At 32.4% G+C, this 24,252-nt stretch overlaps 2 protein-coding genes and 1 long non-coding RNA gene across 11 annotated transcripts in view; all 3 read left to right on the top strand.

Annotated features, from left to right (window-relative positions):
• The window catches only part of LOC132757314 (caspase recruitment domain-containing protein 9-like), a 46,452-nt gene that overhangs the window by 2,405 nt on the left and 19,795 nt on the right, over positions 1–24,252 (top strand). For 8 of the 9 annotated variants that reach the window (XM_060748567.1, XM_060748563.1, XM_060748560.1 and 5 more), the window contains exons 2-9: positions 7,963–8,165; positions 9,592–9,720; positions 10,711–10,877; positions 18,487–18,589; positions 20,436–20,582; positions 21,201–21,244; positions 21,876–22,025; positions 23,596–23,721. In XM_060748567.1, coding sequence (XP_060604550.1) covers positions 7,988–8,165; positions 9,592–9,720; positions 10,711–10,877; positions 18,487–18,589; positions 20,436–20,582; positions 21,201–21,244; positions 21,876–22,025; positions 23,596–23,721 — 1,044 coding nt within the window. In that variant the 5' untranslated portion in view covers positions 7,963–7,987. Of the gene's footprint in view, positions 1–7,520; positions 7,706–7,962; positions 8,166–9,591; positions 9,721–10,710; positions 10,878–18,486; positions 18,590–20,435; positions 20,583–21,200; positions 21,245–21,875; positions 22,026–23,595; positions 23,722–24,252 lie in introns of those variants that run through there. The other variant, XM_060748561.1, reaches the window with a different exon arrangement.
• Positions 12,874–14,149, top strand: LOC132757313 (uncharacterized). The gene is made up of 3 exons (XR_009629431.1): positions 12,874–13,716; positions 13,931–13,993; positions 14,111–14,149. It is a non-coding gene; the product is annotated as an uncharacterized LOC132757313 (long non-coding RNA).
• On the top strand, positions 14,163–16,805 carry LOC132757311 (uncharacterized). The gene is made up of 2 exons (XM_060748559.1): positions 14,163–14,672; positions 15,046–16,805. The coding sequence occupies exon 2, from the start codon at positions 15,054–15,056 to the stop codon at positions 15,846–15,848; it is 795 nt and encodes a 264-aa protein (XP_060604542.1). The 5' UTR covers positions 14,163–14,672; positions 15,046–15,053; the 3' UTR covers positions 15,849–16,805.

Genomic DNA, 24,252 nt, shown 5'->3' with positions numbered 1-24,252 from the left:
AAGTCACTTGAACTTTATACTCTGTTTTAAAATGTCAGTGACCAAATTCACAGATAAAAACAAATTTTCTGTTAATTTGAAGTATTTGTGAAGTCTTATACAAGCATGCATAACACCATGATCCCGATATATCAATATATCGTAGATATTTGTCTCTCTATGTATCAATATTAAATTGTCCATCAATGACAGCCCAAATGAAAACAACATAATTTTTCCATTTATATTAATCTTTTAAAAATATTCCACTAGATGTAGCTGCATACTTCTTAAATTAACTATTTCTTTGTTATATGACCAAATTTAGGAAATCTTGATCTACTGTCTAGTCATAGTTTTGTATCATGTTTTGGCAGATTTATTGCACTTAATGGGAAGAAAAAAATCAAAAATGAATTATCACTTTAAAAATGATCATTATTGCCCTACTTCACATAAATTATCACACATTTTGCCCAACTATGTTGAAACTTCCTTGATTTCAAAGTTGGATGACCTTCCAAATCTAGGTTAAATGTAAGGAAAACCTTATAAACATTTTATAGACCAATATAGCCTGATTTCATTTAAACTTGATTATGATGTTTATATGATTAAAATTTCAATGTTGAAGTAATACTGAAAATGAAATAATTGGTGGAACATAAATTTAATCTTTTTTTTTCCTACAGAATTAAAAAGATTTTTATAATCTGGGGTGGAAAATGGAGAAACTTTCAGAAGGTGTACATGACATAACATATCCAGTTAAAAATTTTAGTTGAGTAGAATGATGTGTACATCTTCAAATTACATTACTGAATGGATTATAAACACATGAGTTGAATGATACAGTACATGATGTAGTTAATTTATGTTTTTTTTTGGCTTTGGCTGTTTAGGTGTTGTTCATGTGATGACTTTATGACCTAAAATTTTAGTACATGTATAAAATCCTGACAGAAATGTAATTGCAGATGATATATTTTAGATTATTGATCATTGCATCTTGCTTTATTATTCTATTACATTCTTTTTTGTAATATTCATGTTAACCCTTTTATTACTAGAAGCAAAAGTAGTTAAGTCTCTGACAGCGGTATAGAGCCTGGCCAGCTTGCAAATACCTGCAGCCTGACCAGGATGACCATAATTTCACATAATAAACACTAACATATACAATTGAGCCGCCCCATGATAAAACCAACATTGTGCGTTTGCAACCAGCATGGATCTAGACCAGCCTGCGCATCTGTGCAGTCTGATCAGGATCCATGCCATTTGCTTACAAACCCTATTACAAGTAGCGAATGAGCAGGCTGGTGGTAGCAAACGCACTATGTTGGTTTTGTCATGACGAGGCTCAATTGTATGTGTTAGTGTTTATTAAGTGAAATTTTAACAATTAAGAACCCCAAAGAAAGCAACCGGTAGGGATCAGCATTGGTGTTCAATTTATGAATAAGTGACAAAATTTGCCTGTCTGTACGATTATGAGGGCATTTTTTTTTTTTGAAAATTGGAGTGATTTTATTGGTCATCAAATGATGTTGAACACTAATGGCTGACTGATATTTTATTTTTATTTTGATATACTCTAAATGAATAACAGACAATTACAACAATGGAACCTGGGCAAACTCATTATTTAAAAAATTCAGCAGGTTACGGGTTAAGATGAAGAATATGACCAAAATATATATGTTATGTACATGTAGATTAAAGAAATAAGTTACAGAGGTTATTTAAGTGCTGTTGTTATCTGTCTTTTTAAGTTTCTTTATCTTTGTAAATAATAACTGTTAATATTTTAAAATTATGCTTGATGTCCTTGTCAACATATTTTTCTACTTTGACTGAACAATTTTCATTTACACATTAAACCTTTTGATTTTGAAGTGTATTTTTTATGAATTCATATCTCTTTATATGTCTGGATTTTCACTGAGACTTATGTTTTAATTACCGGCAAATGTTTTTGTTTCTGCCTACAGAAGCATTTACTAACACAAGGTGTAGAATGTTCTACTTACGATGTAATCTGACAGAAAATCTTGTTGATATAGGAAAGATAAAATGTGCCGTGTCATGACAAAACCAACATAATGGGTTTGCGACCAGCATAGATCCAGACCAGCCTGCGCATCCGCGCAGTCTGGTCAGCATCCATGCTGTTCGCTTACAAACCCTATAACAAGTAAAGTAACTGATAGCGAACAGCATGGATCCTGATCAGACTGCGCAGGCTGGTCTGGATCCATGCTGGTCGCAAACGCATTACGTTGGTTTTGTCATGACGGGGCTCAAATAATGCTTTCTCTCAGTGAGCATCACACATGAACAACTTCAACTGTAATGCTAGTTGATTCATCTTCTATGTATTAGGACTTTCTTTTTGGTTATCCTTAAAACAGAGCAATGTCATTTTGTTACATAAATTTATTTAATAAGGAAAAACAAATTAATGGAATTTGATAAAAAAGAATTAACTGTCATATAAATTAATTATTTTGAACAAATTTCAGTTGTTATATTTGAAAGATAAATAGCTTGTTAGCTTTCAAAACCACAGGGGTAAGATATAAGCTAGCAGGATAGGACCAAGCTAAACATTTGTCCAACTTAAAGCAGCACGCGTCCAAATTCACACTAATTTTCTTGAAAATTTTTAAAATGTATTTAAATGTATTATATTGTGAAATAACCAAAAGGAAGCAATTTACACATTATCAATGGCACTTACAACCCATGTTAATTACCAAAAAGTGGTCAAAATATGCATAAATCGCCCTTACTGCGTTAGTAATGCAGTAGAAATATATTTGTAAATACTGTAACATCAGTTATAAACCGCACATAACATATAAAATATTATTTGAATCTTGAATCATTTTGCTTTTCCTAAAATCGTAGTACATATTTCTCAAGTTTGATTTTATTGAAATATTTTGACTAATCTGGAGGCATTCAGCTTTAAAGGGCATTGATCTTTTTTAGCCCTGAAAACGGAAGGAGAACCCTAAAATAAAAAGGTGGATCATCAACTTTTGTATACAGCAGCCTTAAATATAATAGTCTTATTTTGTAACTGACCATTTTTAGCTCAATAATTCGCAGAATAATCAAGGAAATGCAGTCACCCATGTCGGCGTCGGCGTCCGTGGTTAAATTTTTGCTTGTAAGCAAGTGTCTCCATAACTACTGAAGGGAATGGATTGAAACTTCACACACTTGTTCACTGTGATTATCTGACATGATTGGCACAAGTCCTATAAATCCAATTTGCTTTTTAGCTCACCTGTCACAAAGTGACAGGGTGAGCTTTTGTGATCACTTTTCGTCTGGTGTCCGTCCATCTTCCGTCTGTCTTTCCTCCGTCCGTCCGTAAACTTTTAATTTAAATGACATCTCTTCATAAAACACAAAGCCAATTCCATCCAAACTTCACGGGAATGTTCCTTTGGTGGTCACCTTTAAAAATTGTTCAAAGAATTTAATTCCATGCAGAACTCTGGTTGCCATGGCAATGGAATGAAAAAAACTTTAAATATCTTTTTTTTAAAAAACCCTAAAGAGCTAGAGCTTAGATATTTGGCATGAAACATCTTCTAGTGAGTGTCTACCAAGTTTGTTCAAATAAAAGCTCTGGAGTCAAAATTGGCCCCACCCCAGGGTGTCATTGATTTTCCCTATATGCATATAGTAAAAACTTAAAAAATCTTCTTTTAAAGAACCCAAAGAGATAGAGTTTAGAAATTTAGTATGAAACATTTTCTAATGGGTGTCTACCATGTTTGTTCAAATAAAAGCCCTGGGGTCAAAATTTGGCCCTGCCCCAGGGGGTCATTGATTTTCCCAATATGCATATAGTAAAACCTAAAAAATCTTCTTTTAAAGAACTCAAAGAGCTAGAGCTTAGATATTTTGCATGAAACATCTTCCAATGAGTGGATACCACGTTTGTTCAAATAAAAGCCCTGGGGTCAAAATTGGCCCGCCCCAGGGGGTCATTGAATTTCCCTTATATGCATATAGTAAAAACTTAAAAAATCTTCTTTTAAAGAACTCAAAGAGCTAGAGCTAAGATATTTAGCATGAAACATGTTCTAATGGGTGTCTACCAAGTTTGTTCAAATAAAAGCCCTGGGGTCAAAATTGGCCCCGCCCCGGGGGTCATTGAATTTCCTTAAATATGAATAGCAAAAACTTAAAAAATCTTCTTTGAAAAAACCCAAATAGCTGGAATTTAGATATTAAGCATGAAAAATCTTCTAGTGAGTGTCTACAAAGTTTGTTCAAATAAAAGCCCTGGGGTCAAAATTGCCCCGCCCCAGGGGTGTCGTTGTTTTTAACTATATGACTGTGTATAGTTAAAACTTTAAAAATCTTCTTTTAAAAAACCCAATGAAACATCTTCTTATGGGTGTCTACCAAGTTTGTTCAAATAAAAGCCCTTGGGTTAAAATTGGCCCTGCCTGGAGGGGGAGAAACAAGGGCGGATCATTGTTTTTCATTATATGTGTGTCGTAAAAACTTAACATCATGAAACATCTTCTAATAAATGGGTGTCTTACAAGTTTGTTCAAATAAAAGCCCTAGGGTTTAAACTGGCCCCGCTCCAGAGGCCTTTATACAGGTAAGTGATCTCAGGGCTATCATGGCCCTCTTGTTTGTTTAAGTTTTTGCATCTCCGTAACTATTGAAGGGAATGGATTGAAACTTCACACACTTGTTCTCTGTGATTATCTAACATGATTGGCACAAGTCCCAGAAGTCTTATTTGCTTTTTTCCATAATAATTTCCCTTTTCCCCTTAGAAGTTCTTGGTTAATTTTTTGTGTGTAAGCAAGTATCTCAATAACTACTGAAGGGAATGGATTGAAGTCCCATAACTCTGATTTGCTTTTTTGCATTATTATGCCTGTTTTTCGAGTTAGAAATTCTTGGTTAAGTTTTTGTGTGTAAGTATCTCCATAACAACTAAAGGGAATGGATCACACAATTGTTCTCTGGGTTTATCTAACATGATTGGCACAAGTCCCATAACTCTGATTTGCTTTTTTGTATAATTATGCCCCATTTTGGCCGGGTTGCACTGGTGCACCAAGTTTGTTCAAATAAAAGCCCTTGGGTTAAAATTGGCCCTGCCTGGAGGGGGAGAAACAAGGGCGGATCATTGTTTATAGTATGGTGAATGTTTGGCGGCGGGTGGCGGGCGGGCGGGGAAAAAATCTTTCGTAACAGTTTTCTCAGCAACTACATATCACAGACTTTTGATATTTGGTATACAGCATCAACATATGGTCCCATACTGTAGGATTCGATTTCAGGTCTGTTGCTCATCTACTTCCTGTTTGCCGACTTAGTTAAATTTTCAACATTAATGGTCAATAGTAGGAAATTTTCGTAACAGTTTTCTCAGCAACTACTAATCATAGCCTTTTGATATTTGGTATACAGCATCAACACATGGTCCCATACTGTGGGATTTGATTTCAGGTCTGTCGCTCATCTACTTCCTGTTTGCTGACTTAGTTAAATTTTCAACATTAATGGTCAATAGTAAGAAATTTTCGTAACAGTTTTCTCAGCAACTACTTATCACAGCCTTTTGATACTTGGTATACAGCATTTGCACATAGTCTCATACTGTGGGATTCGATTTCAGGTCTGTCGCTCATCTACTTCCTGTTTGCCGACTAAGTTAAATTTTCAACATTAATGGTCAATAGAAGGAAATTTTCGTAACAGTTTTCTCAGCAACTACTTATCACAGCCTCTTTATATTTGGTATACAGCATCAACACATGGTCCCATATTGTTGGATTGGATTTCAGGTCTGTCGCTAATCCACTTCCTGTTTGCCGACTTAGTTAAATTTTCTACATTAATGGTCAATAGTAAGAAATTTTCGTAACAGTTTTCTCAGCAACAGTTACTACTTATCACAGCCTTTTGATATTTGGTATACAGCATCAACACATGGTCTCATACTGTGGGATTCGATTTCAGGTCTGTCTCTCATCCACTTCTTGTTTGCCGACTTAGTTAAATTTTCAACATTAAATTTTGACATTATAAATGATCAATAGATAGTAGGAAATTTTCGTAATAGTTTTCACAGCAACTACGTACCACAGCCTCTTGATATGTGGTTCACAGCATTGACTTGACTGTGGTCCCATATGTGGGATTCCATTTCAGGTCTGATGCTCATTCTTTTCCGGTTTACCAACTAAGTTAAATTTTCAACATCAATGGTCAGACAGTGGTAGAAAATTTAAGTAACATCACAGCCTCATGATATTTTGTATACATAATTATGCAACCCGGACTTTTCTGTCTTTGACCCATTTTTTGACTTAGAAATTCTTGGTTAAGTTTTTGTGTTTAAGCTGGTATCTCCATAACTACTGAAGTGATTGGATTGAAACTTTACACACTTGTACTATATGATTATCTAACATGATTGGCACAAATCCCATAACTCTAATTTACTGTTTTGCATATTTATGCCCCTTTTTCGACTTAGAAATTCTTAGTTAAGTTTTTGCATGTAAGCTGGTATCTCCATCATAAACTACTGAAGGGAATGTGCTTTTTTGGGACAATTCTATGTAGGTATTATATATCATTATTTTACTCAATGAAACACCCTAAAAGTGTGACAACTTTTTTTAATAGTCAAGCATCTCTGTCCTCCGACAGTTCTTGTTATGTTTATCTATGTAAATTTAAGACAGAATGAAAAAACATAACTTTTTTGAACTCACCACAGACCAATAGATTGATTACTGCCAAACTTGGGCCCAGGGTGTACAGCATCTTTGGTTTGATTTAAGGGTTAATAATGTCAAAGTTCTAGTTGTAAGTAAAGACCCATTTAGGGGTCTTTAATTTACTTTTAAATTTTATCAAATTCTTAAATGTTATATGATTATTTTACATGAACTGAAAGTGATTAGTCCTACATGCGACCAGTATAGAGAAAGGCCAGTCTGCACATCTTTTAAGTCTGACCAGGCTCTATATGTTTGACTGGCCTATTTTAAAATCATCATCTAAATATCCCTAAAATTAATAATGGAAGTGTGTCCTAGAAATGGAAGGCAGACAAGTCCATTTTATAAATTCAGAAGAGTAAGGGATGCAGGATCTTCTGTATTGTTATGAATTTGATATTTGAAAGAAAGATAGTATTTGAGCCGCGTCACGACAAAACCAATGTAATGGGTTTGCAACCAGCATGGATCCAGATCAGCCTGCACAGTCTGATCAGGATCCATACTGTTCGCTTACAAACCCTATTACAAGTAGAGAAACTGATAGCGAACAGCATGGATCCTGGTAAGACTGCTCGGATGGGCAGGCTGGTCTGGATCCATGCTGGTCGCAAACCCATTATGTTGGTTTTGTGGTGACGCAGCTCATTTATATATCTTGTGTGCAAGTTTCACTTTACTGTGTGAATCATATATCAGGTTATAACAAAGTGACGCATCATGTTTCATTGTGGAAGTAAAGTTTAAAATAGATTTGAGATATATGATACCAGAAAGAGGACATTTTATGGCTACAATAAATGATAAAAACAATATGGAATTATAACATAAAGATTGGTTATCAGATATCTATTGTATTTGATCAGTGAAGGACATTTTTTGATTTTTGATTTAGAATATGAATGAAAAAGAAATATAATGACTGTGAACAAAAACAACTGAAGGTATAGATCAAAACTTTACCTAATGAGATAAATTTATTTTAGTTTGGTTTTATTTGCAGCAATACAGTAGAGGTTATATGGCAACTGTTTCCAGCTTAATTGGTGGATGAAGACCTCAGGGTCCCCTCTGTGCATTATTTCAGGCATGAATGAGCATCTGAATAAAATATTTTACTGGCAAATAATGTTTAAACAGTTTCAAAGTAATGATAGAAGAAGCTGTTTTTAAAATTTTTATTTTTCAATTTATTTGAAAGGATATCTGAAGATATAACACGAGCAATGTGTGACAGTGAGGAGAATTACCAGGATATTCTACAGAAGAATTTCTATCTGTTTAGTCGGTACATTGTAGCGGAGGACTTTCTCGAACAACTTATTAGTGAAGATGTTCTAACAGTTGATGATAAGGAAGTTATAACAAACAAATGCATCCATCATAATCGCAGAGAGAGGGCAAGTAAGTCGATGTTTTCAATAAACATAATATTGTTTGTAAAAATGCATTTTAGCTCACAAAAAACAAGGTCAGGAAACTTTAAATTCTTTTTCTATAGCATTTTGAAGGATTGGTAATCTCATTTATTCAAGGTTTGGTCAGTGTTGTCATAATTTTCAAGTACTTTCTTCTTATTTAGTACATCAGTGATTCATACATGATGGTGATTAAGTTTTCTGGTTAGTTTATTTGTAATGTTAAATGACTTAATATGGAAAATGTAAAAATAACTTCCATTCATGAACCTTTGAATGAGTCACAGCCATAGTCTAGGCCTCTTTTAGGACTCACCAAGGCTCAAAATAAAGAAATTTTAAAAAGGTCCCAAACTGTTTAATAATTTATGTTTCTTAACTGAAAGATTAGTACTTGACATATACTGTACCATCACTGGATGGTATGGTGTCTCATCTTTGTATTTTTTCTGCATGTATGAGAGCCTTCTAAATATTTCCATTTGACTAAAGAAAATAATTATTTATGAATTATTTCTTCACATGAACATAATGGTAGCAAGGATCTTCACTAAAGCATTAGATAAGTTTTCTATCAGATCTTTTTATATATCAAATATTTATTTTTTGAGTGACTTATGACCATATTGTCTTTTTATTGTAACAATTATACCACATACAACTAATATTATCTGTATTTACAGAACAATCATCATATTCATTATGAATATAAATGAGTAATAAAATAGTAACCTAAAATTTTTATAAAAAAAGCAATTTTGACATCTGTGTCTTGGTCAAAGTAGACTTTAGATTTTGTCTAAGTATAAATCTATAAGTTATAATCTGGTGTTGATACTTGGCTGGTTTTGAGAATTTTATCAATGGCATGGCTTTCATGTTCATTTGCATTTTTCTTTTACACATAAATTGTAAGAGATATAAACTTGGCAAGCCACTCTGCTGTGTCATTTAGTTAATGTTTATTATATATCACGATTTATAAATTGTCAACTAAATAGATAAGAAAACTGCTGTAGCAGGAAGAATATTCATGACCTATTTAAGAGTTATTTGAGTCTGTATTTGAATCTTAACATAAAAATTATGCAAATAAACTTTGCTTTTTTTTCTATGAACATGATTTCTAAAGATATTATAATTCTTTTGAAGTTTAAAGTATAAAATTTTGACAAATGATTGATTGGGACAGCAGTGTATATACGTACATTTACTTTAACATTTATATTATCAGCATCATTATTAGATCAACACTTAGAGAGTTTGTAGATAAACTGTATATTTTATAGAGAGTTTGTAGATAAACTGTATATTTTATAGAGAGTTTGTAGATAAACTGTATATTTTATAGAGAGTTTGTAGATAAACTGATTTTTTACTTATAAGACACTATCTTATTTCCAATATTTTAGATAAATTGGTAGAGATTTTGATGACTAGAGGAGAAAATGGTTACAAAAAATTTCTGGAGATCCTGGAGTATCAGTATCCCCATGTCTATCAGGATGTTACAAAGAAAGAACCCAGAGACCCCCCACCAGGTAAATTGTGATATTATAATGAATTCTGGTAATCCTTTGTTGCCTTTACACCTATTCTTTTCTTTGAACACCTAACTGTAGTAATATTTGTGTTGACATTTTTAAAATTTTAGAGATTTTTTGAAGAATTGATAGATCCCTACTTTGACCTTTCATTTGAATAACAACAAATGGACCTTTCCAGTGTTTAGAATTTTATGTAAATTGGCTAACTTGTTATCCAATAGCTACACGGAGATAATATATAGTCATTGGTTGACCTGGTTTGCACAAAAGAACAGTTGGGTTATGATGTTTGTGATACTGTTTGTGAGCAGTTGACCTAGCAATGAATGGAAAAGGTGTGGCTAAATGTTCCGCTACAAAAAACCGGAAAGGTCCATTTAACCACAAACATTGACATGTGATCTTTTGTTAACAAATATGTTGTAGTGAATTGTATCCACTAATCTGATAATTAGAATTAAACAGGTCAGGGATCCTTGCATAGAGGGGAATTTTATATTTTATCCATCTTTATGTTTGTCATTCTCTTATTACTTTGGCTAAAGTTTTGCCTTCTTCTATGACTTAATTTCTCATCATATAGCAGACATTTGGTTGAAAACACACATCTGTGAGGTCACTCCCTATGACACATATATCAAGCATAGGTTTTGAATGAATTAGAATAATGGTCCTTTGTGGACATAGAAAAATACTAGGTTAAAGCTTGGTGTGTAAGATAAGTCTTCAAACTAGTACTACTAAAGGAATTTAGTGAAGCCTCACACATGTTGAACTCATAAACCATGCTATGTATATGTATTTTGAATGAAATGTTCTTATTTGTGAATTCCTACATTATCTAGGCTCTTGTTTTACCATCAAGCATTCTAGCAAGATGTAGCATGTCTTGTTTTTAATTATTTGTTATAATATCAGGCAGTACTAGTAAATGTCTATGTAACAAATAAAGAACATTTAACATTATTGTTTGTTTACTTACAGGATTTATACGTAATCGTATAAGTGATCGTCTGAGAATTATTCGTAACTTGCCAAATCTTCTAGAACAAATGAAAGTACAAGTAGAGGAGAATTCTGAGCTGGAATCTCAGCTGTGTGTGCTACAACAACTATTAGAGGTGTCAAAGGAAGAAAATGCCGCCCTTGAGGTTGTTATTCTAACTAGAATATTATCTTAATAAGTTATTTGTTATGTACAGTAATGAAATAATTTCAAATTTAAATCTAGTTAATTCATTGGTAGTCATAGAATACAACAGTCATATGCATATAACTATTTGCAACAGGAAAATAAGTCACATGAAGGTTGGTTTCGTACATTTAAAAGTATTCAGTATTGATCAAATGGTAACTTTTTTGTTTGGAAAGATGTAACTTAAACCTCTCCATACTAAATAAGATAATATTTTAAATGGACTTGTACATCTTTATACCCCAGACAAACAAAGTTTTTGGGGGTATAGTTGAGTCAGTTGGTGGCCAGTCGGTTGGTTGGGCTGACAGGCAACCTGTTGCAGATTTCTTGTGCTGGACATAACTCAGAATGAACAAGAGGTATTAACTTCAAATTTTGTAGGTAGATAGATCTAAATGAGTAGAAGTGTGGTGAATAAGAGCCGTAACCCTTCCTTCCCTAATTTTGAAGTCATTGCCCTTTGTTCTTTTTTACACTTTGAAATCTGTTTGGGAAATAACTTGAGAATTATAAAAGGAATCAACATGAAACTTTGTAGGAAGATAGATCTCACTGAGTAGAAGTGCAGTGTAAATAAGCACTGTAACACTCCCTTCCCTAATTTTGGAGTTATTGTCTTTCATTCATTTTTACACTATGAACAATGTCTGTGGCATAACTTGCCTAGTTTCTTTTCCAGTCAAATACTATTACAGATGCTGATTTAAAACTTCACAAGTGGATAGATCTCATTGTGGTGAAGTGCAATGCACAAGAACCATAATTTTCCCATTCATTGTTCTGCATTTATTGTCTTTTGTTGGTTATTTGTTGTCCACTCCATAGCTCAATTACTATTATAGCTACTGACTTGAAACTTCACAGATTAATAAATATCATTGTATGAAAGCACAGTAGTGTGCACACTTTATAAACTTGTGAACACTCTACTCTTGTTACTTATTACAATTACATTGAATTACAATAATTATTTAACAAAGAATACAAATAAAATACCTTGAAAGTTGAGTCATCCAAACTTTAAAGATCCTGTAACACACTTTTTTCATGGTTTTATTTCATAAATATGATGCTCAAATTAAGATTTGTCAATATTGTAAGTTCCAATAAGCATTATTTATAAAGATATTACCCAATTTAACATTTCATGTAAATAAAGGGAGGTAATTTGAAATTTATTTTCTATAAATTCTAAGTCAAATTTTCCAATAAGAAATGAATGCATGTAATTTACTGATTAAATATAATGTGCACAAATATTTGCAGTACACATTTTCCATATTCTCCGATGTTTGAAAATTGTTTCATTTGCATAATTATACTGGGATCCTACATATTTACCGGACAAACAGTTTACCGGACAAAATCGATTGTTGTTTAATATTGCTTTATTTTTGTTTCAAATCAAAAGCCATCCGGTCTGAATTGCACACACACTTTCAATTTCGAAGTAAATAACAACAAGACCACTCTCATGTACATATCGTTGATTCAGTTTTTTATTTAATTACATGCCCTTTCGTTTACTATTTTATTTCATACCTGGTCATGCGGGGGAGTTATGTGTTTTGCGTATGCCCGAATATTGAGGCCCTAAATGGATTATTTAAGACAGGTTTTACTATTATATCTTCTCTGCATTATCTTAGCAAGACAATCATACCATATTTTAATAATAAAAAGTATATCCAAATTTAATCCAGACAGTATTCTTTGTTGTATTTTATAGGGAAATGCAAAGTAAAAACCACATTAGGAAACAGGTCACGCCCGATTTTTCAAACCAAGAGTGAAACTCTTTATGAAATGTTAATAAAATATATTGTCTGGATTTCACTTGCTTCACGATGACCAAAATGAAATTGTATGACAAAGAACAGAATTAGAAATGAATATCAAAATTTACGTTTACTGATTTATGATGAATCAATACGATAATTGAGTTAATATTTAGTCCAGTCATTCTATTTATAACCTAGAAAAAATTGCAAAAGAATTAATTCCTTGTGCATCGTACGTAACAATGCCTAATTAAGACACAATGTTATTTTTAAGCCTCATTTCAATGGGGAAAGTGTAAAAATCCAACAATGAAAATGGCGAAAATAATACATTTTGAAGATGTCCTGTATAGTACACCATTCAGGTGCTTTCTGTGTATATGACGTCATTAAGTGACGTGAAATCATATAAAATGGCGGATGCGTTGACTCAGGCCGGTGTGTTTTTTCAGTAACAATAATTGGTGTGATGGTAAGCATTTACTAGAAATATAAAAGAAAGTAAGTTATCTTTTGTAATAATTCCTATAAATTTTGAATTTCAACATTAAACAATGTCTAAAACCTTTGATATTTAAGCCAAAATCGAGTTTACAGCAGAGAAATGAACAATACATAATTATGCATCAAATGAAGGTTAAATATCTCTTTTTGGCCCTATAAATTTGTTGAAAGCAGATGATCAATTATTTTATATAAAATATATGTTATTCCTGTGTATAAAATCATTTTTTATATAACCGGTAAATAAAAGTCTGCACAAACAATTAAACTACGGAAGCGTGTTTGGGTCAAAATTCGGAAATTTAGAAAATAAATCTTAATTTTTTTTTTTGCGATTTATGACAAAGCTTTGGCTAAATAAGTCTATAATGCATGTTAAATGAATAAGTTTAAAGTACTTTTTTATTTGTTTCATTTTAGATTGACCTTACTAATCCAGTGAAATAAGTTTGCAGGAGAAGTCTTTAACTTGAAGCTGGTTCGTTACGTGCATGTAAACGTTTAAAGGTAAAATAGATACTTTAATAATGTTACCAATGTACAATATTAAGTAATATAATACTATTCAGTTAGTTATATTCTCATGCTTTCGCTGTCATTTCATATATACTTTTATGTGTAGTAAACTATTTTCGTGGATATGAAAGCTTAATATAAAAGTAAAAAATAATACCAAGCCACTGTATAGAAATAAAAGTAATAAAAGTATTTTTTCTCTCAGGTAAAAGACATGTGAACTTGAGAAATGAAGGTGTGGGCTGAACTGTAGGAACTTAAAGCAGTGGTAAGTGTGTGTTTTGGTTAGATTTTTAACGTGTGCTATTGTCTATGAAATTAAATAAAAAAATATAATTAACTACTCCTGATACCATTTAATGTATTTTCATATTGTATTTTGCAGAAATATCAACCTGATTGGTTCTAATGAGGTGTTACAATAAAGCAGTCACGTGTAGTATTATCTGAGGTAAGATCATATTTCAATTGAATAAAAGGTATGTGATGTGTTTTCAGAATAAAATCAATTGCTCTGTATCATAAAACAAACATTGAAAATGAGAATTTAGCAAAGCAAAACATGCAAAAAAGAATAGCAAACTTGTTTTGATTGGGGCTGCTAACGAGTTGTTCCCAGAAAATGCAACCCCAATTTGGCAGCCAGCTCCCGTCAATATCCATTTATTGTCGGTGAATATATATAACAATTAAACTTAAGCTATAGGTGTAGCTTTTGGCAACTCTTTATCTATCTCTATCATAAAGATTAATGTTTATACAATTAAAGAAAAATATTATTATTATTATTATTATTATTATTATTATTATTATTTAAAGAAAACCAGATTCTGGGTTCTATATGCTTTGTTTGTTTTGTTTTTTCAGACATAGTGTGTAAAATCATGTAAAATCTTTGGCAAGACAAGCAGATCTAAAAGCGTTTGCCTTCTACATTCATGTTCATGGTATGCTCTATTATTTTACGTTATTAAATAATTTTAAACCAATGACTACTAACAAATAGACATTCTATTACGATATGAAAAAATATGCCTTCTAAGGACATTATAAAAGCAAAACAATAACAGACCCCATTTGATTGGGACTGTCAACGATTGGTTATATAATATCAACACAATTCACGCCATCTTGCATGTACAGTACATAGCTAAATAATATGATGAAAACATTTCATCACAAAGAACTAAAAATGTAACAAAAATGATTCAAAACCGAGGGTGATTTTTTACTGGTGCCACACAAGCCAATACTTTATATTAATTCGGTCTTTAATCAACTCTTATGTAGATAGTTTTAATATTTCAATTTATGTTGTAGGGCACAACATGATGGATGACCAAGAGAACAGCAGACGTTTGAGATCAGAAGAGAACTTTAATATAAAATCTGACTGCTTATTCTGCACAAATTATGCTAAATCAAACAAAAAGAAAAGGGGTGGTGATGTGTGGGATGTTAAAACTTTAGATTTTCAAGATACAATTATTCGGAAATGTAAAGAGAGAAATGACTTGTGGGGTATTGCTGTGCTTGGGCGAATAGAACACATTATTATATATGGTTTAAGCAAAGAAGCAGTACTGAAGCTTTTCAGAACCAGTTCCGAATTTAGACCTGTTATTGAGATATTCAATGGAGCGGAGCCAGATAAAAACGAGATTTCAACTCGTGGTGAGCAGGCATTGATTCTTCTCAACAATGGTATTCCTTTAGAAGGGCTTGATATCCTGAGGTTCCGTAAGTTTACACAAAAGGTATGCACAAGCAAAACATCCGTCCAAGTAGAGACATTACCACCGACCACGGCTGCATTTTTGTATCACACACTGCGTACATATCTTCAGACTCAGATATGGCTTGGAAATAATGAACTAAATCCTGTAGACTGGGGATGGGAAGTAACTAACAACAAACTATATCCAATAAGGACACATCTTCTGCCAGCTCCGGAACCTCTACTCAAAGTTGTACGATGTAATTGTAGACAGAACTGTGATTCAAAACGGTGTACGTGTAGGAAACATGGATTAGATTGTTCACAAGGTTGTGGGGCCTGTCGGGGGACCTGCTCGAACTCTTCCGCCCTTAATGAGAATGACGATGATGTGTCTGAAAACTGAATAACTGTGATGGTCAAAGACCGAAAACCTTGTATTAGTATTCATTTGCATTGTAAGAGGATTAAGAACATTGTTAGAAATCTTTAACTCATATGTACGTTGTAATGGATTACCGTATACACATCAGTTTTGGTTAACTTATGTTTTTATTTAACAACCAAACTTGTATTTTCTTGTATACTATATAAATACAGTATATATTTGTATGAGACTGTATTTCTATAAAGCTCAAGTAAAACAAAAATGTGGTGTGTTTATATTATTGTTTTATGTAATTCAATTGCATTCTAGTAATTTATAAGCATACAAGTGCTTATTTAATATATTTATTTTGTAGCTGTAGTTGAAATATTTAAGTCTCACTAATAATGATAAATCTACTCATATGTATGTTATAATGCTATCGTATTTCATAACGAATCAATTTCGTTACATACCTACCAAATCCTGGTTTTGTAAAAATAACAGTTTCTGTATTGACCACGTTCATTTATAGTCCATATACCTTGATTGTGTAATAGCCTTTTGACAAACAAAATGTAACTAATTTGAATTGTAGCTTTAATTTTAGCGACCAAAATTATCTATATAATTGACGGTTATTTGCAGATATATATGTATATGAATTTCATTTGATATAAAATCAAAATGAAGCTTTAAAAATAAAATGAACTTTGAAATCAATTGGGAACAAGTCTAAAGGATATATATTTTGTGTACAATAGAGATTTTAATAATTTATGTCATTTTGTATTTTAATTATTGTAATATTTCTTTTTGAAATAGGTGGAGTAAACTATCTACCCTTTTGTCATGAATGTAGTAAAATGGTTGAAAGTTAGTTTCTTTATTGTTTATTATTACTTTCAAAGAATAACACTTAGATACATCAACTGAATGATATGTTTCAATGAGTATCTTAAAAGTAAAAACTTGAGAACGTGTTGTCTTTGCTGAAAAAGTGGGTGGGGTAATATTTTACCCCCGACATATGACAAATATGATCTAAAAATGGCCAAGTTTATGAAACCACAAGTTTCTACAAACATGTTTTGTCTTTAATGGCTCAAAAACAATGAAACGAACAATTTAAACGGAAAAACATAGAAAAATTAAACAAGCTCTGTCAATTCAGTCTAATTCTAGCAAAAGTTTAAGGCATGTTTTATTTCAAATATTTGAGTGTTTTCCGCCTAAGCAAAACAGTTTAAACCCTTATCACGTTATTCTACACATATAAAAATACTTAAAAACATGCAAATAAATTCTTTTGCAATTTTTTCTACCTTTGGCCATTTTCGGGCTAGAATGACTGGACTAATTGTGAATGTCCATTACATCCCATAAATAGGCCTCTTCGAAACAAGCATGGATACTGTGTCTATTTTAGTGACATCTTTGGGTTTTCCAGTATCTTAACCTTGCCATTCAATTGGAGTATTCTCCTTGTAGATTATTAAAAGATTAATTTCAATTCATGACTTCAAAATATTATGAAACACAATGTCCAGTAAATTGAGTTTTCTACATGATTTTTTTTCTATAATAATGCCCCACTTTGAAGACACATTTTATAGTCAAAATGTTAAATTTCGTGTTTGATAAGGTCAGTTTTACGTGAATTAGGAACCTAAAATCAATTGGGTAAAATTTCAGTGTTTTTCATGGTTTTTAATAAAAGTTACAGCGAAAAATCTTCATATTTTGTCCGGTAATATGTAGGACCCCAGTATACATATTTAACTTTTTGCAAGTGTTGTATACATACAGTAACAATATCAATCACAAAACATACAGGATCTTTAATTTATATTATTGATGTAGGACAAATAATTCTAAATCATTTTTAAATCCATAAACTACTGTATTCTCCTATAATCGGTGTATATGCAAAATGATTAACTAAAAATATGTTTTCTGACAAGTGCATGTTGGGGGTATTCTGCACTTGTGAAAAGCTCTAGTTTTAATCCGGATAAAACCATTTATAATTTCTAGGGAAAATTCCAAAACAATTAATGACTGAATAGTGAACAGTGCACATCATGGTCAGACAAAACGATACCCGTAATTTGGGTAAAATCAATGTAATATACATTTTCATATGCAAATTGATCTTAATAATAATGAAAAGTGTATAAACAATACTCACTTACTTTATAAATGTTCAAATTTGATGTTTAAATCCTTTTTCTATTAGCAGTAAGGAATTGACTTCCCTACCCATAGCAATGGGCTATTGCCCATTCGAATATTGTAGAAAAGTAGATAAATGCATAATAAAAATGCATAATGCATAAAAGTATCCCATGTATTCTTTTGAATTTCATTATTTTAAGAGTTATTGTATTTTTATACATTTATCAAGACATATAAGCTGTAATTATATCTGGGAAAAAGTGATACTTCAGAATCATTTAAAACAGAAAAATGACGTGAAAATTGCAGACTCGGTTTGTTTGAACATGAGGGATAACAAATAAGTACCCCAACCCTCATGCCCCCAGCTTGAGCGGTACTCATTTCTCAACACTTAAAAGTGCTGTACTCAGTGATCATTGACATATAAGAAACATTGTGAATTCATTTACATAATATTTCAGTATATCAGTATATGATTGTATTTTTTGTTTGACAGAGAGAATGTGAGATGTTGAAAAATATCAGACAGGAGAACAAGCAACTTCTACAGAGAGTGAAATGTTTAGAAACAGATAACTATGAACATCAAGTTACTATAAGTAAGTTGTAACATTGGAAAATAAAATGAGCCGCGTCACGACAAAACCAACGTAATGCGTTTGAGACCAGCATAGATCCAGACCAGCCTGTGCATCCGCCCAGTCTGATCAGGATCCATGCTGTTCGCTTACCAACTCTATTACAAGTAGAGAAACTGATAGCGAACAGCATGGATCCTGATCAGACTGCGCAGATGCGCAGGCTGGTCTGGATCCATGCTGGTCGCAAACCCACAATGTTGGTTTTGTCGTGACGCGGCTCAAATAACTTACATATAAATGTTCAGTGAAGGGGAGTGATGGCATAGTTGTCAAAGTGTCTGTTTTTCAACCCACTGGTGTCAAGACCGGATTTCTGTCTACATAATACCATACTGTGAAAGTGTTCAGTCAAAGATATAAACTGAAAAGTATATTAACCCTTAATCTTGTGAATTAATGTAATGGATTTGCCCTGCTTTGATTTTTTGAACAGTCCATTCAAAGTTTAACATGTTACATTAGCAAAAAACAAAATAATATTCAGAAAATAACAAAATTCTATCAACCAGTCTTGTTCAACAGAACATTTCAAAATTTTATGGGACATTAGGTCATTTTTTTTGTACAATTTAAGTATTTCTTTGCATAATACAGGCAACATTTATGGTTAATTAATCATGACCAGAAAGAGTACTGACTCAATAATGTTTATGATTCTATACATGTATGATTAGTATGTAATAAAACTTTAGCTTACTTTGTCATGCTTCCTTATATTTATAATGTACAGTCAACTATCGTTATCTCGACCTTGCTTTTCTCGATATTTCGTTATCTCGATGAAATTTTGAAAGTCCTGATTTTCTTCCTTCTTTATCTATATTGGAAATATTTGTTTATCTCGATATTTTTATTTCGATTTTTTCAGTATCTCGATGTAAAATTTCAGCCCCAACATTATTATTTTCACACTATTTTCCTTTGTTTATCTCGACTTATAGTTTTCTTTCATCTGTTCCCTTCAGAGGTGTGAAAAACACAAACTAGACGATTATTGCTCAATAGCGCGCATCATAATGATGATTATGTTTGTGACAAGTTTATCTGTTTTTATAAAAAATAATCTATTAACGTGTTGATTGACTAAAGTCCAAAATGAGTGAATGATACGTTCTTTATAAATATTCGAACACTGTATCAATTCATTATGACTTTAAATGTAAATGAAAAAGTGAAAGTATAGAAACGCTATCGTTGCAATATTGTTTCACAACATCACCACTAAATCAATCAGTGGTCGAACAATCTCGAGAAAGATCCGATAACTAGCCCGGGAGGATATCCGGATCAACCACCCTGATAACAATGTTTTCACTTTATTGGTGTATTACTGAGTAAACCTCACTATGTATTTTTATCACAGACACCCGTATTTCCGCTGGTAAACATCCGCTAATGTTACTTTGTTAAATATTTACTAGGCCTATGAAAACAAGACATGGGGATATCATAGTTTATTTGACATAAGGTATGCACATGTCTTTTGTAAAAATCAGTTTCTGCCTTATTCAAACCCTAATATGTTTATCTCGACATTTCGTTATCTCGATATTTTTTAGACGGTCCCGATGACTTGTAGATAACGAAAGTCGACTGTATTTAGAAAATGTCCACTTCACTAGGACCAGATTATCAGTTCCTAATTTCATTGTTCATTATCAGAAATGGCCATATTTTTACTAACAAAATCAAAATCAAAACTTAAGTTTCCTCCCTTATTCAGAATGAATGTTAGTGTAAAGCAGACATGATATTAACTATGATGGCATTTCATTAATGGTTGCATTATGTGTTTTTGTTTCAGACACATGGACAACAAAGTCCTATCACCTGATGGAGTCATTGAACGAGAATAAAGACAAGTGTTGTGATCTACAGGTGAAATATGATCAACTCTACAAGGAGTATACAGAACTAAAACAGCAGAAAAATCCCACAAACCCTGCACCAGGTATTGTTTGTCTGTCTTAACACTGTAGGTATTCACGTATATTTATGATCATAATATATCATTATCATTATTATAGGTCACTTTAAGTACAATATGGATTTTCTAACAAATGACTGACCATTATAAATGCAATAAAATGCCCTCGTTTTACATAGACTATTTTGTTATGTATGTGAATCCAGAGTAAATTTTAAATATATAATTGATTGAAAAAATTCTGATCTACTTCCTTTTAATTCTGTGATATTCTAACAAAACACTCAGATGACAGCCAGATAGCTCATTACAATTATCAGTTAGAATTACTTTAATGTGATTATAAAGCTGAGGATATGCCTTTAAGGACAGAGGCATCAGAATCACAGCCACTGTTTATCCCTGCATAATGGTAAGAGTGACTTAATGGGTTTGAACTACTGGAGTGTATGCAGCTCCAGCAGGTGGGGTGGTATTGACCCCTAGTGTTGTCTTAAGTTTGTAACACCTGAGGTTAGCCAAAATCATTTTTCCTGTTTCGGCGCCATATGACCTAAATTATGTTGGTGCGCTGTAAAAGCAGACAAAACAAAAAAGCTCTGTTTTAAATAATTATTCACATTTACAATTATGATGTTATAGACAAAGTGGAAATCCCATGGAAGGAATGTTTAAAGACACCAAATGTAAGTAGTTGTTTGTTTTATATTCTTTATAATCATTAAATTATATTGTAGAATATTCTGATTGTTCATGATTGCTACTTTGAATAGGTTGATTGCAGTAATTAGTAATTGTTATATTATATATGCATGGTCTGCATGAATTCTTTTGTTTAAGAATTATATATCATGTGTAGAAAGCTTAAACTTAAATGAACTTTTATCGTTCCTGAACCACTCTGAGAATGAGGTAAAGTTCTGCTCAGGAAAAACGATTGCCTGATGGTTGAACATGGGCTATGCATTATATAGTCTGCTCATTAACATTGCCATGCGCATCATGAAACCTAATTCTATTATGAACAAGATGAAGACTAATGGTCTCTGATACAGATAAATTTGTTCTATGTATTCTACAACATTTCCTACGAAAATTACAAATATTGTCTAACTTCAACTTTCATGAATATTGTGCATTATCATGCATAATAAGTTGGATACTGGTCATTGTATATAATCTAAAAATGATGATATATTACTGCAACAAACTTCCAGTCTTATTTGAACTCTATGTAAAATAATCTTTCTCTTGAGAGAAGATGAAAACTATTCAGTATCATATTTCTATATAGAAGGCGTGTGTGTTGACTTTCAGCCACGTGTTGACAATGGTGACCATTACAAGGCTAAAGTTGAGATATTAGAACAGGAGCTGGACAGCTATAAGACTCACAGTGAGGAACTGTCAACAAGTCTTCAGAGAGCTAATGACATCATACAAAGTCTGGAAGAGGAAAATGAAAAGGTATTTCTCGAACACTTTTTACAATATTATCACAGTAGGATGAACTAATACAAATGTTAAATTCTTCAAACATTATTGTTGAAGTCACTTTTATGGATATTGAAACAAAATGGTAGCATTATTATATATCAGTTGTTTTGTAGAAGTCAGCTTTTTAGCTCACCTGTCACAAAGTGACAGGGTGAGCTTTTGTGATCGCTTTTCGTCCGGCGGTCGTCCATCCGTAAACTTTTACTTTAAATGACATCTCCTCATAAACCACTAAGCCAATTTCATCCAAACTTCACAGGAATGTTCCTTTGGTGGTCACCTTTAAAAAGTGTTCAAAGAATTTAATTCCATGCAGAACTCTGGTTGCCATGGCAACCGAAAGAAAAAACTTTAAATATCTTCTTTAAAAAAAACCCTAAGAGCTAGAGCTTAGATATTTGGCATGAAACATCTTCTAGTGAGTGTCTACCAAGTTTGTTCAAATAAAAGCCCTGGGGTCAAAATTGGCCCCGCCCCAGGGGGTCATTGATTTTCCCTATATGCACATAGTAAAACCTTGAAAAATCTTCTTTTAAAGAACTCAAAGAGCTAGAGCTAAGATATTAAGCATGAAACATGTTCTAATGGGTGTCTACCAAGTTTGTTCAAATAAAAGCCCTGGGGTCAAAATTGGCCCCGCCCCAGGGGGTCATTGATTTTCCTAATATGTATATAGCAAAAACTTAAAATATCTTCTTTGAAAAAACCCAAATAGCTACAGTTTAGATATTAAGCATGAAACATCTTCTAGTGAGTGTTTACAAAGTTTGTTCAAATAAAAGCCCTGGGGTCAAAATTGGCCCTGCCCCGGGGGTCATTGATTTTCCTTATATGTGTATAGCAAAAACTTAAAACTCTTCTGTGAAAAAACCGAAATAGCTAGAGTTTACATATTAAGCATGAAACATCTTCTAGTTAGTGTCTACAAAGTTTGTTCAAATAAAAGCCCTGGGGTCAAAACTGGCATCGCCCTAGTGGTGTCATTGTTTTTAACTATATGTGTATAGTAAAAACTTTAAAAATCTTCTTTGAAAAAACCAAATGAGCTCAGATGTTTAGCATGAAACATCTAATGAGTGTCTACCAAGTTTGTTCAAATAAAAGCCCTTGAACTAAAATTGGCCCTGCCGGGGGGGGGGCTATATACAGGTGAGCGACCTCAGGGCCATCATGGCCCTCTTGTTGATTTTGAGATTGAAACAGTCAGGATAAAGATTCGTTTGTTTGTTTGTTCATTGATTCATTCATTCATACATTCATTTGCTTGTTCATTCGTTTGGTAATTTGGTCATTTGTTTTGGTCATTCATCCATTTGATTGTTTGCGAATTTATTTAGTAATTGATTAATTAATTTATTTGTTTGTTCATTCATTCATTAGTTTGATTGTTCATTTATTTGTTCATTTGTTCATTTATTCATCCTTTCATTCATGTGAATAAAATGGTTCATATATATACATGTATATATACTTGTATATATAAATTATATTAAATGTACATAATATGTACATATTTATAAAATGAAAGTTTTGATTTTAGATGAATAAGGATTTAAAAAGGTATAGCAAGGAGAAGAGACTGTTGGACAAACAACTAACTGATGCTGATATAAAACATGAATCTTACTTTAAAACTATACAGAAGAAAAATGATGAAATAATCGAGGTGAGTATACTTATAAGTAGTTTCTAATGGCCTCTTACTAAGTTGTTTTTAGCTCGGCTATTCGAAGAATATGGAGAGCTAATGCAGTCGCCCCGGCGTCAGCTTCTGCGTTGGTTAAAGTTTTTTGTAAAGTCAAATATCTCAATTATTGCTTGAGATATTCAATTGAAATTTACAATACTTTTTTTATAGTAACAGTGTTCATCAGTTTGCAAAGTTGCATAACTCTGCCTACAATATTTGCAGAATTATGCCCTTTTGAAACTTAGAAATTTTTGTTAAAGGTCTTAAAAACTATCAAAGATATTTACTTGAAACTTTACACATGTACTTAGGGTCATAATTGAAGGTCACATCTCAAGATTCATTACTCTGCCATGTATTTTGACTTAATTATGCTCCCTTTTGTACTAAAAAAATCTCCTTTTCTTGTTGTTAAGTTTAACAATCAAGTTTTGCATATCTCTGAAACTATTAAAGATACAAACTTGAAACTTCATATGTATATTTGTGGTCATAAATAATGATCAC

The sequence above is a fragment of the Ruditapes philippinarum genome, unplaced genomic scaffold (genome assembly GCF_026571515.1).
Source record: "Ruditapes philippinarum isolate M1 unplaced genomic scaffold, ASM2657151v2 ctg3234_1_1_1_1, whole genome shotgun sequence".
Taxonomy (NCBI): Eukaryota; Metazoa; Mollusca; class Bivalvia; order Venerida; family Veneridae; genus Ruditapes; species Ruditapes philippinarum.
The sequence above is the reverse complement of the archived record's forward strand: the minus strand, read 5'-3'. Positions and strand labels throughout refer to the sequence as shown.

Coding starts and splice junctions, on each gene's coding strand:
- LOC132757311 (XM_060748559.1), top strand. CDS start 15,054: ATGATGGATGACCAAGAGAACAGCAGACGTTTGAGATCAGAAGAGAAC.